The sequence below is a fragment of the Pteronotus mesoamericanus genome, unplaced genomic scaffold (genome assembly GCF_021234165.1).
Source record: "Pteronotus mesoamericanus isolate MK-2021 breed Mesoamerican mustached bat unplaced genomic scaffold, CSHL_Meso_final contig_33, whole genome shotgun sequence".
Lineage (NCBI taxonomy): Eukaryota > Metazoa > Chordata > Mammalia > Chiroptera > Mormoopidae > Pteronotus > Pteronotus mesoamericanus.
The window spans coordinates 9,929,778-9,947,463 of NW_026555135.1; the positions used below are offsets into that span (position 1 = coordinate 9,929,778).

Below are 17,686 nucleotides of genomic sequence, written 5' to 3' on the forward strand. Positions count from 1 at the left end.
CTAAGAATGTCAGTTCCATGAGAACGAAACTGTGTGCACCTTTGTGCACATGAGGACCAGCACTTTGTTGTCTGCCATTCTCATTTATTCAGTGAACAAACACATTGTAGAGTTTGTTACAATGGAACCTTTGGTCCGTATTTATGAATCCAATAAAAATTTATCTACAGTGTGCCAAGAATTTTCTTTGGCAAGCAGATTCTGAGATAGAAATGAATCAGAACATAACAAGATATTAAAATAGTTTTGTTTTGAAAACAACCAGCAGTTAGAAGAAAATTTAGTTGGAAAGCCTATGATTCTCACTCACTGGACCATATGGGCCAGTCTGACTGCTCTATTCTTCAAATTCCCTATTTATAACTAAACAAATGATGGAGTTCTTTTTAATATACTGAATAAATAATGGGTTATTGAACTTGTAAAGCTATTGCCAAGGCATTATGAAATCTTTTGAAATGTTTAGCACTTCCTGGCCTTGCCTTCTCGACCTGGATAAAACTGCAGGTCTAAGTTGAAAATATTTTGTACTTTCCTTGAAATTACATGTATAGTATTAATAAATACTATTATATAAGGAAAAATATAGAGGTGACCCAATAGCAATAAAACAGAAATACGAGTTTCTTGAGAGCAGGCGTTATATATCAGTAGACATTTGCTGAATTTAAGTATCATAAGAAAAAGCTTTATTTTATGCAATAAATATGAAGCAGGGACAAACTGGTTTTTGTGAATCAAAAAATTAAAATAGTATATTTTAGTAATAATCAGGGCTCAAGATTTAGCAACTCTACAGCTTTCATATTAAGTGTCATACACTGGCACTAGAGCACACATTTTAAGATTTTAAATTTACTGTTTATAATTGTTCATTACCAAAAAAAAAACCCCTCCAAACCATTTGCCGCTGTATGGTAAGTCACTTTTAAAATCCAAACAACTGTCTTACAACATTTTATTTTATATGAAAAGGCAATAGTATAATAGTTATCAGCAAAGTTGAATGACAAAATATATAGGAAGAAGATAACCAAAGAAATCCTATATGATTTACACAATTGTTCAAGCAAACACAAGAAAACTCTGGTTCAGTTTCTATGAACTATCAAAGAATAAAGACAAAAGACCCTTCTATCTCAAATTAATCATGTTCTGAATGGCAGCTTTTCAACATAATAAAATAAAGACATAAAAACAAAGACAAAATACATCTTTTTCTAAAACATTTCTTTTTAGTCCCTATGTACTTTGAACAATCTTGTTGTAGAGTCTTGCTGCAACTTTCAATGTTCAGAGTAAATCGATCCTGGTACAGTGTTTTAAGAAGTCAATAGCAGCAGCAGTGGAAGCATAATATAGTCATTTCACTGTTATTTCCAGATTCTATAAAATCCCAAGGCTATTGCCAGGCAAGTAAACACAGAGGCTGTGAACAGAAGAAACCATGTTATAGGTCATGCATTTGTGATTATTTTGCAGACAGAAACAGAATAATGTCATTTTCAATTTAAATGAAGAACAAAAAGCAAAGGGAATCCAAACAATTTTCTATCTCAGGTTTTTTGAAAAAAGATTCTATTTATTTATTTTTAGACAGAGGGGAAGGGAAGGAGAAAGAGAGGAAGAGAAACATCAATATGCAAGAAACAACTGATCATGCCCCCAACCAGGGACCTGGCCCCAAACCCAGGTATGTGCCCTGACGGGGAATCGAACTGGCAACCTTTCACTTTGTGGGATGATGCCCAATCCACTGAGCCATGCTGGTCAGGGCAATCCCAGGTTTTTCATTCCCTAGAAAGTTAAGCTAAAGATAAAGGATGTCTTTTGGGGGCAGGATTGATACCAATTTTTCTTAAAAGCTTCCTGTATTTTAAACCCAGTAAGGATGACAGTAATTTAAAAATGTAGGTCATATGTCAGAATCTACAATCTGTTTAAAGTCATTATTAACATTAGCATTGTAACCTCTAATTTCAGATCTTATAGTAAGTGATAAACTATTTCACCTATAACATCCATGAGAAGAAAATTTTATTTGCCTTTTCAATACCTTTAAAAATAATTTTCTCATAACTATTAAATGTATATTAAAAACTATAAATAAAAATTAAATTTTAATGAAAATCCTTTATTTTTTAAAAATACAAGCGAAAGTTTATTTAGAAAGTCACATAGGTAGAAACAGTGAGCCAAATGGGCTATGTGGGCTCAGGAAACAAGTTACAGAAGCAAAAGGAGGGCCCTTGGAGCTTAGGAGAAAGCAAGGGTACATGCCTTTAGGAAACAAGAGGGGAAAAGGTGTGGGCATGCTTTAAACAGAGAGGGGAAGAAAGGAAGCAGGGTGGGATGTGGCGGGGGGTGAGAGAGAGACTGAAAACACCTTAACAAATCTCAGTGAGGTAGAAGAAATGGCAGAGCAAGCATCAGACTTCTTTACCAGTTAATATACCACCTGCTCTTTGTTACATCATTCTGGACAGAAATCCTTTCTGTTCTCCTTAAGAAGATCAATCTGCATGAGGCTTTAAGGACTCCCTAGTTTCTAGTTTGTTTAAACAGCCATGACGCCCCCACCCTATGCACAAATATATTTATTACATCATTATTTACATAGAAAAAAAAGGGAAATAACCTAACTATATTATAACAAGTAATTTATGACATCAGATGGCCTATTATACAGCCATTAAAAATGACATGTACTTATAGCATAAAAGACTAAATAAAATACAATAACATGTCAGTAATGATTACTTCTAATTGGTGGGATCATGAATGATTTTAATTTTCTTCTTTATAATTTTTAAACAGCCATGAATTTTAAAATAGAGAATCTGAGATGAAGGGCAAATTTCTTTGACTAAAGACACAAGAAACAGACTTTCATAGTACAGCTATCCTAATTTTAATGTATAAATTTAATTATATATTATCCCATTTAATGCCACTTAATAAAACTTGGTTAATGATAAGATCATTTCCTTAATTTTAAGAAATGGGTTTAGGTCTCTTTAAGACATGTAGGGAATGAGAACATTTGAGGACAAAGTATAATACTAGTTTTTTGTCTTGGTTAACTACACATTCTCCCATTTGATTATGCTACTATTTACCATGTTTCAGGCAGTGTCCAATTACATACATTACCTTCCTTAACCATAATTAAAACCCTATGAGGTTCGTGATATTATTCCTATTGTACAGATGAGACAATAAGCCCAAAGCTGTATTGAACCAGGACTCAACACTATGTGAACCTGACTCCAAAGTTGTTGTTTTTAAAAAACGATGGTATTGTCCTTACTTATCCCTTGTCACCTGAAGGACTCAATCTGATTTGTTATTTTTGGGGCCATATAATGCTGTCTAGGTGGTTAGAGGAAGGGAAGGAGGGAGGGAGGGGGAGAGAGAGGGAGAAACATTGATGTGTTGTTCTACTTATTTGTGCATTCATTGGTTGCTTGTTGTATGTACGCTGACCTGGGATCGAACCTGGGGATGACACTAAGCAACTGAGCTACCAGGGCCTAGGTGATTATATTTTTTGCTAACCCAAATGGCTGATAAATTATCTTAGACTACTAATGAGCATATGACTGTGAGGAAAGAGTTATTTCATTCTTTACTTAGAAAACATAACACCATGGTTACTGCATTTAAGTTTCTCTTTTATTTCTGTTGCCAACTCTTATTGCTATCATGTGCCATCCCCAAATTGCTTTCAAATTTTTCATCTTCTATGGCCTCTCTAGGACACTTCCTTTAGATATATGAAATGCACAGGTGAGCATACAGCTGGTACATCTTAAGTACTCTGTGTTAGATTTTATTATTCCTCTGCCCATAACAGAATCTGCCACATTAACTGTATAAATTAAATGGAAACTGCCATTATCTTACAGCTCTCACTTCCTTGGCAACCGTGATCTGGGTCAAAGGGTGGTGCCTGACTCAAGATGAGCCACTCAGATCCCTTCCCTGGGATTTCCTGAATTGAAATTAAGGACAAGGATAATTTTTCCTGGTTGATGAAACTGAAATGATACGAGCCTGAGAGCTACTGTAGGCCACGTTTCTAACCTACGATGCAGAGAAAGCTGTGATTCCAATTATCCCTGGGCTGAAGCTGTACTTCTGCCCTTCTTCCATAATTCAATATGTAAGCCAGTAAGTTCCCCTTTATATCTAAGCTAGTCCAAGTTAAAAGTATGATATTTGAAACTAAAGAGCCTTGGCTGATGCATGCTGGGAAACTAAAATGCTTAAGATTTACAATTTTAGGAGGATTTCTTCTCTAAGGGGAATATAAGACCTTTAAGGCTTAGGCCTTATTTAATATTTTTTTCTACTTTTTCTTTGTTCATAATTGAATTTAACATGTGAATCTCAGGTAAGTGGAGCATTATTGTCTTACTGGCAACACTGCAGGTATTCTAGGACCCAGTGGATCGTGTCATATTAACTTCCCACCTGCTGAGCTTGTGGGATTGATTTCCTAAAAGGCTTGTCAGTAACAGCAGCAGTAAACAGTTATTTGGAGAAGGATAAGGGAAGAGAAAGACAATGCCTTCAGAAGTATTGTTGCAAATCCTCATTGAAAAAAGGAAAATAAGATAAATTAGGTAAGGTATTTTCCAATGCTTTGCTAATTTCCTTTGCCACTGCCATTAAGTCTATTAGAGTCAGTCTTGTATGTATCCACTACTGAAGGAAAGCTTATGGAGAAAGCATCACTATCTTCAAACTGAGAATAAAAAGGATATTACTTTAACGAAGATATTCTTTCCCTAAATACTCTGAAGGAAGCTAAGTGGAATTTGAAGCTCTTCCTAACCTGGATTGGTTTGAAATCTATTTTGAAAGTGGGAACAAACATTCCAAACTGGGCTGTTTGGAAATTTCCCAAGCACTACCACTGAATTATCTCCAGTTCCAGAGACTTTGCTTAGAAAGGGGTTTGTTAAAACTTGTTTTCGCCTTAGAATCCTTTCTTCAAATAAACCTTTAGCAGAAGTCCAATATTTTAAAAAAGGTAGAAGTTCAGCCATTCAAGTTGTAGAAATAAAGGGGGTGTGTGTCATTGAGGGCTAGGGGCCTTATCTTCACTACTACTGCCACCTCATAGTTAGTGGCTGCCCAGAAAACCACTGATGGTATAAATCAGTAATTTTATTTTGAACAACAGTTCGATAATATGAAAATTTTTACATGTGCATATGTTTTTGACCCCAAAGTATAGCTGTGCAAAGCAATTTATACAGGAATACTAGCATGAGGGCACAAAGGGGTGTCAGGGTGTGTATATATTTATGTTTACTAAGACACAAACATATATATGGTTGTTCGGTGCAGTATTTTTAATGATGAAAAAATAGTAGCAGAGTGTCAACAGATGTTTGGATAAATAAATTATGGCAATTTCATACAATGATTACTATGCTTTCTAGTAAAAAGATGTCTATTGATGTGGGAAGATATTTAAGACATTTGGTTAAATTTTAAAAAGTTGAAGTCTGTACACTATGATCTAGTTACTATTTTTAAAAAATTGTAATTTTATATAAAGAAGAAAAATCCTACAAAGATATATACTACTAACAGTAAAAATACCTATGAGGAACGCGTAGACTTTTACTATATTGCTTTGAATTATATGAACAATTTATAATGAAAATATATTTTTATAAAACAAAGGAAAAAAATTACTACTTGATTAGGGCATTCTTCCTACCTTGGAGTCCTGTAATTGGTTCAGGTCACATGGTACCTGAACCCAGTGTGGGACAAATAATCTAATTTGGGGGTAGTATCTGTGCTCAGTCAGTTGGATTCAAGGTAGGACGTATTTTCCCCCATGCTTGCTATGATTTTTAAAAAATCCTCACCTGAGGATATGTATATTGATTTTAGAGAGAGGGAAGGAAGGAGGGAGGGAGGGAGGGAGGGATGGAGAGAGAGAGTGTGTATTGATGTGAGAGAGAAACGCCAATCAGTTGTCTCCTATATACAAGCTAGCTGGGGTGGCACTGCAACCTAGGCATGTGCCCTGACTGGGAATTGAATCTGCAGCCTTTTGGTGGATGGGACGACACTCCCACCAACTAAACCACCTGGACAGGGCTGCTTGCTATGAGTGTTAATGGCCTACATATATTTTAGATATGCTTCCGCTTAAGTCCACTCAAATACTGATGGAAGAGCACAGCCAATAAAAATAACATTTCTTAAAAATTGTGGAATACCTGCTTATCTTCACATCATTTTGTATTTGTGTTTATATATTTCTTTGATAATCACATGTTTTTTCCTCTTAGTAAGTTGCAGAGTTGCTTGTTAAACTTATATCCTCAACTTACTGCCTTTCAAACAGATTTTTCAAGCACTGCAGGGACCAAGCAATAGAGGAAACCTGTGGTAGCTCCTCCATTTTTCCTTCTGTGCTGCCCAGGGTCACCTTGGTAGGAGCTGACAGGTCTGAAAGTCAAAAGATAATTCCTGTCTCTGACAGCCTTACCTGCAAGATAACGAATTGTCTCAAGCTTGTTGGATTCCATTAGTGTTTTTAAAGAAGCAATTTCAGTGTCAATTTTATTACTGGTCTCTGAGATAATACTTCTGGTTTTGGTATCCTGTAGCAAATAAGAATAAAGACAATTAAGTTTTGTCCTTGTATATTATTGGCAAAAATATTTACATTAGAGACCCTTATTTATGGGTGAACTGTGCATTACAAAAGTCCTAATTGTGGGAGCACAGTAAAAGCAGTGTGATGTTTAAAAAAAAATTATATAAACATTACAAACTGACAAAAAATATTCCTTTTACTTTAATATTTGGAGACCATTTATTAGGATTATCACATCCTGGGCACATTCTATTAAAAAGACTCATAATAAGGTATTTGAGACTTAAACATAAGAGGATAAACTAAGAAGAAAAAATTTTAGTCACTGAACTATCACTTTGTGTGTAAAAAGTCCTTAGGATAAGATAGTTAAAAATTCAACTATATTTGAAAAAAAGAAACCAAAAAACCCCCCAAAAAACCTAACCAGGTTTATTATGTGAACTGGCACCAGCATTAAAGGAAATGGCAGAAATGTTTTTTGGGCAACGCTGAATGCTTTGTGTATAGGAGGTAAGAAATAGGAAGAGAGAGAAAATGGTACTTAGAGCTCAGAAATGAGCTGGGAGACAATTTTAAAATTTCTTAATCTCCTTTATCTGGTCAAAAAGAAAAAGAAGAGAATAGGATGCTAAGAAGGACAAATCAGACCTTCTAAATTATTAAATTAGAAGCAAGAAACAGTGCTGTCTCTTCTGTCAGAATGTAGACCAAATGGCTTTTAACTTAGGCTAAGCCAGAAAGCTGGATTTTACCCAAGCCACAGAGATTAATGATGACAGTTTAGGATTACTGAGAAGGTAGCCAGTAGTAATGAGTATAGGGTTTAAAATCCAGGTTCATAGCCCAGCTCTACCACTTATTAGCTGTGTGACCTTAATGACCCTGTGCCTCATTTTTTAAATTGGTAAAATAGGAATACAGACTGCCTGCCTCACAGAGGCTGATAATAAGGGTTAAAGAAATTAACAGACAGAAGTAAAGCAAGTAGAACAGTATCTGACATATAATAAGCATTCATTAAATATTATCATTTTAAAATTTAAAGATAATTAATCTGGGCACTCACATACTCATTGTGAATCCTTTTTAAAAATAGTTTTTTTTTAATATATAAAAATAATTTAGCTAAAAAGAAAGTATGCTACCTGGAGAGCTTGATTCTGATTCAGAGGTCACGTCCAGGTGCTATCACCACTTGGTGGCAGCTTTCCCAGTGCTGGTTAAACTGTGACAGCTTTGAGAAAATCATGGATTCTATAGGGCTAGCTGTTTAAAGTCCAAAGTTATAAAATGATACACATAAAAGCAGTTACACAAGGCACGAGAGCTATACAAGAGACATTTTTATATATTAGCTTACCTTTTTGGTAAATTCTGTGGTTGCTTCCATAAGTTTCTTTTCTTGATCTGTAAACTAAAGGATATCATGCATCAGGAGGTTAACAAAAAAGATGAAAAGGGATTAAAAAGCAGTAAGTAATCAACAAAGTACATTTAAAAGCACATTACCATATCTGTTACTCTGCTCCTTTCTAGGTTGATATCCAGTTTATTATCTGCTCTGATTTGACTGGTTTCATTCTTTAAAGAAAAAGAAATTTTTAAAAAGTGATCTTGTAATGAATACTATGAAATTGATAAAATATTCTTAAATGGGAGGAAAAGTTTCACTTACTATCAATTGTTGCTTAACTTGTTCTAATTCAATTTTCATTTTCTAGATACAAGAAAGATCACATACAATTGGCATTAAACTAAAAGTCCATATTATAATTTGTTTTCATAAAATCTGAAACCCTAGGTTAGCAAAAATTAGATGATATATGGATTTCTAATACAGGATTTGATTAAGAATAAACACAAAAAAGAATAGTTCATCATATTCAGAAAATAATTTTTAAAAAACATTAGAAAATGTATTTGTTTTAGTATTCTACTTTTTAAAATGATCGGTATTCTAAATTTAAAAATAATTAAGCTGTAGGATAACAAAATTCCGGATGAATTACAAAAACATATTTTTCTCCTACATGACTGATTAGTGCAGAATCAAAGAAAATTGAAAATGTCACATTACTTTCCTTGAACTATGAAGTATGCTAAAATTGTATATAATATACAGAGCTCAAATATTTATGTGATTTTTATACACATAAGATACAACTTATTCTGTAGTTATGCAAGAAACTATGCTTTATACATAGAAAGATTAGGTATGGTTAAAGGTATAGCATATTTTTACCTAAGAACTTGTAAATAATTATTTAATAACCATATAAACTTGTTATTTGGTCCTATTATTCACCAAGTAGACGGCTTGTGAAATGTTATTTTACTGGAAATAAGCTGAAGTTTTTGTCACCTCATTCTCTGCTCTCAGATTTGCAAATTCACTTTTCTCTAGGATGACCATATCTTTCTTGATGGAGTCCAAATGAGCCATTAGCTGTTGTACTGTTATTTCCTAGAAAACAAAACAAAATCACCCAGTGATCTGTGGAATGTCATCCCCTTACATGGAATTGTTTTCATGAAACTTATCGAGTATCTTATGCTACAAGATAACAATGACACTTGGCTAAGTTAACAAACAAACAAAAACAAACCTTAGAATATATGAAACCTACATATCTGAAATATCAAAATTAAAAGGAACAGAAGATTCAAGGAAGAAATATTATTTCCCAGTGAAGAGAAATAAATATCTAGAAACATTTATAAAAGAATCCCAATAAAAGGTTTACTTAATATCTAAGAGTTCCTCAAAAAATGTTTTTTAAAATGCTTGCACAGAAAGGGTTATCTTTTATTGTTTTAATTTTGAGGGATTTTCTACCACCGGAAAATTCCAGGGGACAGGCTAAGACTCAGAAGTCAAGTAGTAAAACAAAATAGGTAGAAGTATGGTTTAAATAGCTACCCCTTGTCAGCATAACATAATTAGTGTTTTTCTTAAAAAAATAGTTTATATTTAGAGAGAAGGGAAGGGATGGAGAAAGGCGAGAAACATTAATAGGTTGTGTCTTGCATGCGCATGGACCAGGGGACCGAACGTGCATCCCAGGCATGTGTCCTGACTGAGAATCAAACAGGCAACCTTTCGCTTTGTGGGATGACTCCCAACCCACTAAGCTACTCCAGTAAGGGCTAATTAGTGTTTTTAAATGACATTTCAGTACTGTCTCTCTTGGCTGAAAGCCGTAAAAGCGAGCAACATAAAAATGAAAAAGGGGAGAAAAACATTTTCATCTATTATATAGTTAATTATTGTTGAACCTTTAAGCCAATTTGTATTTTATCCAAATAAGTTTGCCCATGCCAGGTGGCTACATTATGAGTAAATTAATATAGGTAACTTTCATATATTTGGTATTACAAAGAATATGTGAAAGAAAAGGTGGCTCCTATCTGATAGATTTATAAGCTTTTGCTTTGCTACGGAAGGATATTTTTGTAGAAATGATATAAGGCAGACTTAGAAAGAAAATAAAAATGTAACACTAAACTTTTAAAAAATTGATTTTAGAGAGAAAGAGGAAGGGGAGGGGGAATAGGGGAGGAGGGAGAGAGAGAGAAAGAAACACTGACTTGTTGGTCCACTTATTTATCCATTCATTTGTTGATTCCTGTACATGGTTTGACCAGGGATCAAAACTGCAGCTTTGTCATATTGGGATGGTGCTCTAACCAACTGAGCCACCTGGCCAGGGTAACACTAAACTTCTTAAACTTAGGTAGCTTATTGATTCATCATTTCTCCCTCTTTACTAAAAGAAAAAGCAAATAAGGATGTATCCATCAAAATACCCTCTCTAACAGGGTGTATAAACAAACAACCCAAATAAAAACAGGATCACTAGTGGAACTCCCATTTGTTTTTGGTCACAGTTTGTGGCCAGGAGTGCGTTGTTGGGGTTATAGTCCTTTACTGACCATTATCGGCAAGAAAGACTATTGCAAAACTTACTTGACTTCTAGAAAACAGAGGCTATAACAGTTCCAGATGCATGACAAAGAAATGACTCAGTCTTCAAAGGATTTGGAATGCACACACTATCCAATAAGAACTCCCATGTGGCCCAGTCATATGGAGTAGAAGTTAAAAATGTGAGTTCTGGAGTCAGGAGATCTGGCTTTGAATCCAAATGCTCCCATTTACTGTGAGACTTTGGGCTAGTTAACTTCTTTGACCTTCTCATTAGTAAAATGGAGAAAATAACAGTAACTACACCTTAAAGAGCTGTTGGGAGAATTAAATGAGATAGTCCATATGAAATGCTTAAAATAATATTTGGCATACAGCACTCAAGGAATGTTGGCTATTACTATTAACCAGAGACGGATGTAAATGGCTGAAGCAAGACAGTGTAACTGCAATGATATGGAGAAGTTTTGCCTTAAATATTAATCCTGTCATAAAAATCATTTTTTTTTTTACTTTGTACTACAGACATCTCTGAGTCTTATGTTTTCCCTAACCCTCATCTGTATTATTGGGGATGGGGTTAATTTTCTTTTATGCAGTTCTGTTTGAATATTCATGAAAATTAGTTAGGAAGTTATGTAGAAGTGGCTTTATGTGCTGTTTTAGTCCTATTGCCCCAAAACATCATTATGACAGAGTTCTAAAACATTAAATATGTTATCTTTAAATATTTAATAAGATTTTCATTGCTGAGACTATATAGAGAATAGTTGAAAACATAATTACAGAATTCTTGAGTCTGAACCTGAGGTAAGGAATTGTACTATGACCCTAATAGCTTCCTCTTCTCCCTGTCCTCCTCGCAATACAGTTTGTGACTGAAAAAGACATACAAAACAGCACAGGTGTCCATCTTCAAAAACTTTAAATGGAAAAGTATAATCCAGTATTTAGTAGTCAAATCTACTGAAAGTGTGATCACTGTAACTATTGTGGAGCCAGGCACCAGAGAATATGACTATAATTCAGATTATAAATAAATTCAGATTATAATTGTATTTTCAGATTGAGCAGACTTGAGTTAGTAGTATGGCCCTTCCTGAAGTGATCAAGCATGATGCTTGTTTGCCTCAGAGCCCTGGGTCCCAGCCCCATCTTTCATGTAGTTTTTGTGTGTTGTTTTATCCTACAGGTGGGGCCAGCAAGGGGATTAGGCTCCAGGGTGGAATAGGATTTTGATTTCACACACTAGTAATAAAAAAAAATAAAAAGTTTAGTAGTAATATTTCTACATCCAATCCTACATTTTGAATATATAACTAAACAGCCTTGGCAGCATAAATATTTCTCAAACCACAGTATTATATAATAGGTAATATAAACCACTGAATATATAATAGGTAAACTTAAAAATCTGATTTAAGAATATATTACCTTATTTAAAATACCAGTAACTCAATTAGCTGTTTCAGGATAGCTCAGAGCTTTGGGAGAATTAAATGACTGGCTTTTTCTTTAGTGGATTAGTAATCTGTTATGATTCTGAATAAATTAAGCTATAATAATGCACACACGAATGTGTAGGTATGTTAAATCCAAGAGCTGAATGTTTTTAATTCTAAATGTCTAATTGGAAATTATCATTAAAAGACTTCAAAAAGCTTTTGATTCATGACCTGTAATATAATGAAATTTTATGCAAGAGCTTCTAATTTTACGTAAGAACCCCTGATTTCTCTCTGCTGTGAAATATTTATTTAAGAAATGAAGCTTATATTTGAAAAAATTAAAACTTAAAAAATATAATTATAAGAAAAGATTCTTAAACATAGTGAATTAAGTCATGATGACAAACTATTAATTATTCCACAGTTAAGCCCACTGATCTTATTCTATCCTTTATGGAAAATCGTTGCTTTTGTCCATAGCACCACAATGGCAGCTCTTGCAAATTACTCAGCCTCTCTAATCACCTCTTCAGTGGCAAAGGAGAATAATTCTACATACATTTTAAGGTTGTTAGAGGGGTTAAATAATATGTGAGAAGTAACCAACATCATGCCTCTCACATCCTAAGTTCTTAGTAAATGGCATTTATTTTACTTAAAGGACTTGTGTATCCGAATTAAAACATCTTAGCCAGATGATTTATGAAGTCATGCCCAGCTATGTAAGTCCCATCCAGACTTCTAAGTTTGTGAAAATTAAGCAGAATATACACATGATTGCAATAAAATATATATATATATATAGGTTAGTTCTTCTACTGTGGAGGACTTTGAACAGGGAAAAGTTATTTCACTAATAATCTACCACCATTTCATGGTTCAAATAATACAATTATCTTACAATGAAAGAATTGACAAAATTTCATTCTGTGTGTTACCATAATTGTTATGACTATTCTAACTCCTTAATCTCTCTAGATTCTGACTTTTTTACTAAAGGGATTTTTTTTTGGATCCCGTCAGAGAGTGCAATCAGGAAAATGCAGGTGTGTCTGGGAGGTCAGTAGGTAAGATAAGAGATGCAGTTAAGTGATAAAAATGAAAATATTACCTGTTGAGCTTGAGTGACCATTTCCTTATAGATAGTATCCAAGCTGACATTTGATAAAGTGGTTAATGCTGATACAATCGTTTCTGCCTGTGCTTTGTCAAATCCTGTAGGCAGCAAATACGCATTTATGTTTTTTAAAAAATGTACATTTTTATCAGAATAGACAGCTGAATAACTTTCCCTATAAATTGTAATACTTTAAAAAAATGTTTACAATTAAAAATTTGACAGATTATTCAAAATTACTTTCTAAAACACTCTACAATTTTGATTACCACTGATCCATTTCCCCAATCTACATCATTACTGGGAATTATTAGTCTTTTTAAATTTTTGAACATGTAATTGTCATAGAAACGGTATTACATTGTTAATTTGTACTTAAAATTTGCATTTCCTTGGTCAAGCATCTGTACATATATTTATTGGTTATTGATGTTTATTTCTGTGAGCTCTTTGTAGCTTTTGTCCTTTTCCTGTAAAATTGCTTAGTTTTTTCTTATTCATATGAACTGTTTGAATTTTAAAGCAACAGGTTCATTTTCATGTGTTGCTAACAATTTTAACTTTATGGATGATAACATTTGAGATATAAATTTAAATACTTCTATAGTCAGATCTGTCTTTCCTTTCATTGCTTTTGAGTTTTATGTCTTGCTTCTCCTAAAAATATTCTATATTCTAGTATTTTTTAAATAGGTTTTCTTTTTTTTTTTTTTACATTTGGCTTTTAGTCAACCTAGAATTTATTTTTCAGTAAGGGGAATCATATATATTATATTTCCTCCAATGGCGAGCTAGTCAGTTATTATAACTCATCTATTAAACAGTCCTTCCTTTTCCTAATTTGTAATGCCTTCATTAAATTTGCTTGCCAAACCCCTATGTGTGTGTGTGTCTGAATCCCATTTTATAATCAACTTTTCTATGTGCTATCACATAACTTAAAAAACTGTTTTGATACCTGGTCACTTGTGCTTGTTCTTTGATTTTTTTTTTTTTTTTTTTTTTTGCTCTTCTTAAACATTGTCCTTGTACTTCACATGGACTTCAGGGCCAGCCTGCAAGCTACAGGTGGGTGTTTGTTTTTTTTTACACATAACTGGAATCATTCTACACATCATATGTAATTTTACATAATGTATTTTTCACTTAACATCCCTTGATAATTTTTCATATTTTATTAAAGTAATACCATTTTTATAACTAAAATATTCCATTGTATTGATGGCACTTATACTTAGTGACTCTTAATTGTTCCTAATAGTGATACTGTCTTGACTAGGTAATTTATTGTGAGTGGTGTTAATTCTTTCAAAAGATACCCATGTTTCTCACCATGAGTTTCCAAGTCCTGAACCAATGCATGGGTATCAAAAGTTAATTTTCTTTGTTCTGAAGGAGTTATGTCCACTCGCCTTGTATCATATTCTTCCTTGGTTGTGGTGGTGAAGAAGTCTGAAGAGAGAAGACAATTATTTTTATTTCTTTTAGTAACACATGGAAGCCTCACACTTTAGCTTCTAAAGCATTTTCCCCATCTATTTATAATACAGTTCCAGCTCTCTGACTTAGAAATTCTCTAATTTCAGGCAAGACAATTGACTCTTCTGAGCCCATTTTATCCAAAAGTGTCAACATTATTTGGCATAGCGAACATTCAATAAGTATGTCCCTTCTTTTAGTATTCAAAAATGTTTTGTTAAGTCAGTTTAAAATCAGGTACTCTGAATAATGCTGCCACTTCGCTAATTACTGGAGAACAAACTGCCCAGCTTTCCTCAGTCCTCAGAAGTCTTTTTATACACCTATGAGACATTTTTATACCTATATCCTCATGCAAAGTAGTTTTCTGTACTCACTCTTACATGTTCAGTTTATTTTCCACAGTTCTAAGCTGAAATTATCTTGTTTACTGTTTTGTCTCTCTCAACCAGAACATAAGCTCCATTGAGGCCCTGACTCTGTTTTTCATTACTGTATCTTTACTACCTAGAACAATGCTGGCAAATAGTTGGATTACAGTATTTTATTTTTGAATCAATTTTATTTTAAGAGCTGGAGTATTTACTTTAACATAAACTCCTAGGAAAAGTTTCACATTTTTAAAATATATGTCCTGCTTCAATAAATTCCCTGGTTAAAAAAAAAAAAAATTTATTTTTAGAGGGCAAGGGAGAGAGACAAAGCGGGAGAGAAACATCAACGTGAGAGAGAACATCAATTGGTTGCCTCTTGTACGTGCCTCCACCAGAGACCCAACCTGCAACCCTGGCCATGTGCCCTAACCTGTAATCAAACCAATTGAACAGGCAGCCTTTCGCTTTGCTGGAGGACGCCCAGCCTACTGAGCCACAATAAATTCTCCATTTTTAAGGCACCAGGGATAATGAGCAAAACCAGACATAACATGTTTTCATTGACTTTATCGACTAGTAGGCAATTTTTATTTTTTAAGAAAATTTAAACATAAACCCAATTCAAATGATGAAAAAGAGTCGAGGGACTCAAGTTTTCTTCAACGAGTCAGATTCAAGAGTAGTAACAACATATATACTGAAAACATTATCGTTTACTTATGGTGATATACTTTCCAGTATTATACATACTTAAAAGTTCATTCTCTGAAAATGTTTACTATTGTTTCATTTGAATATGTAAACAAACTATACTTCTAAGAGTTCACATAGGATTGAGATTGGAGTTATTTTCCAGGGTTCCCCCCTCCCAAAAGATGCTACCTCCTTTTTGTAAAGGCCACCTAATGTGTATGCATGCTAACCACCTAAATATATACACGAAGACGTGAAAGGGCCCTGACAGCTAAATAGTCTTCGTATGGGACATGAACAACTGTGTGAGGAAACGAAGCAATGAGCAAAACAGCACAAAATACAGTGGGTACTGGTTGGGTCATTTCACTTGGTGCTGAAGATTCAAGGTGAACAGAGAATGCTAATATTAGTACCAAGTGCCCACTCTGTGGACAGTCTTAAAAGAGTTTAAAAATTGGGGGCGGGAGGGGAAATCTGAAAACGTCTGTCAGAATAAAAGCAGATGTCCTTCAGGTCACACCGTAAACAGGGATGGCCAACTAGTCCAAAACCTGTAGGTTCCAGCATTCACGTTCTGTTTGTGAATGGCTACTACGTGATTGCAGGATACTGAAAATCACAGCGAGAATAAAGCGGACCTGGTGTGCAATGCATTGTATGAAAAACCTGGGCTCGAGGCCAGCACCTAAATAACCAAGCGTAAATTTGAAAAGGCCACGAAAAAAATCACTCCTCCTCAAATCCCCGGGATTATTGGCTCCATTTGACACCAACAAGGGAATTGGAGCTCAGAAAGAAGCCCGGCTGGAACCCTAGGCCGGCAAAGGCTCGCTCTCAGAAGAGAAAGGCAGTCCTCCTCGCAGTCCTTGCCCTCCGCGGCCAACGGGCAGCGGGGTCTCCGGGGCCAGGAGTGGGCTGGGCGGGAGGGCGTGGCACCCTCCCCTCCCAATCGCCGTAGCAGGCACGACCGTCGTCTCTCTAGAAAGCACTCAGACAGCGGTGACAGACGCCTTTTCTCACCTCTCCGCAGTGCCCGCGAGAAACGCTCGCGGGGGGTTGAAACCTGACGCCCCCCGCTGCTTTCAGATAGCAGGAGCCGCCAGACACTGCGACTCCACATATCCTCAGTTTCCGGGTTGGAGGGAGGAAGCCAAAAGCTGAATGAATCACGCTCAGGCTTTCGGGCAAGGTAGTTCTGTCGCCGGGAGGATGCTGGGAAATGTAGTTTTTGATCTGTCATAAACACGTCCCAGCTCCTGCTTGACCAGCGCTTCCCCAAAGCTGGGCCTCTTTACACACGGACCCGCAATTCAGTAGCATGGTTCAGAGCGGAGCCGCTCCGCCCACCTCCCCTTCCCAACCCCAGCACGCCGTTACCACCCTTAGGAAGCGGGATCTTTGAAACTTCCGGCGCCAGCTTCCTGGCAATGAGGTACAGTTCAACAGCAGAGTAACCCTGGATTGCCAGCGACCATTGCACGTTTGGGTCGGTAGGACAAGGAGTCACATTTAGCCGCAGAGCAATCTGGGACCTGAAGTACTCCGCTGCTGAGCATTCTCGGGGAGCGTGTCACTTAGAAACCTTCTGGGGAGTGTAGTCCAGAGAATGCCTCATCTTGCTGCCTTTACGTGCAGCTTCGCCCTCTAGTGCACAGGAAGAGGAACTTCGCCTTAGTGCCTCTTCAGGGAAACTGTGTTCCTCTGCTTCTAGGGTAGAACTGATATTACCATTATACTTATCCCTTACAGACCTCAGTTACTCCAGACTTTGCTCCACATGGTAAAATGCTGAAAATAACACATAGTAGTTGCGTTCTAATAGATATTTTGTAGGTCTTCAAATGGTATCCAATTGTTAGTTTTTAGTGGCTTGATTGTTCTCACAAGGGTCTAAACAGTTACCACTAGGTTTTGCCACCTATTTGTTTTCAAAGCTCTGGGAACATCAGCTACATAACAAACATTCTCACCAGTGAGGCGCGTTAAATGAACAACACTTCATTCCCGCCAGCA

General features: G+C 35.5%; 1 protein-coding gene across 1 annotated transcript; it reads right to left on the reverse strand.

Moving 5' to 3' along the window:
• Nucleotides 1-742: 742 nt before the first annotated feature.
• On the reverse strand, nt 743-17,156 carry CCDC90B (coiled-coil domain containing 90B). The gene is made up of 9 exons (XM_054576355.1): nt 16,694-17,156; nt 14,457-14,576; nt 13,119-13,222; nt 8,997-9,098; nt 8,310-8,351; nt 8,144-8,215; nt 7,995-8,048; nt 6,521-6,635; nt 743-1,429 (listed from the first exon to the last, which is right to left on the reverse strand). The coding sequence occupies exons 1-9, from the start codon at nt 16,911-16,913 to the stop codon at nt 1,374-1,376; spliced, it is 885 nt and encodes a 294-aa protein (XP_054432330.1). The 5' UTR covers nt 16,914-17,156; the 3' UTR covers nt 743-1,373.
• Nucleotides 17,157-17,686: the final 530 nt, after the last annotated feature.

What these genes read in the sequence shown, in the direction of transcription:
- CCDC90B (XM_054576355.1), bottom strand. Translation starts at nt 16,913, where the DNA reads ATGACAGATCAAAAACTACATTTCCCAGCATCCTCCCGGCGACAGAAC. An exon ending in TGGTCACTCAAGCTCAACAG is followed by an intron (nt 9,099 to 13,118) that starts GTAATATTTTCA and finishes TTTGTTTTCTAG; the next exon opens with GAAATAACAGTACAACAGCT. An exon ending in GACAATTCGTTATCTTGCAG is followed by an intron (nt 1,430 to 6,520) that starts GTAAGGCTGTCA and finishes TTCTGTTCACAG; the next exon opens with CCTCTGTGTTTACTTGCCTG.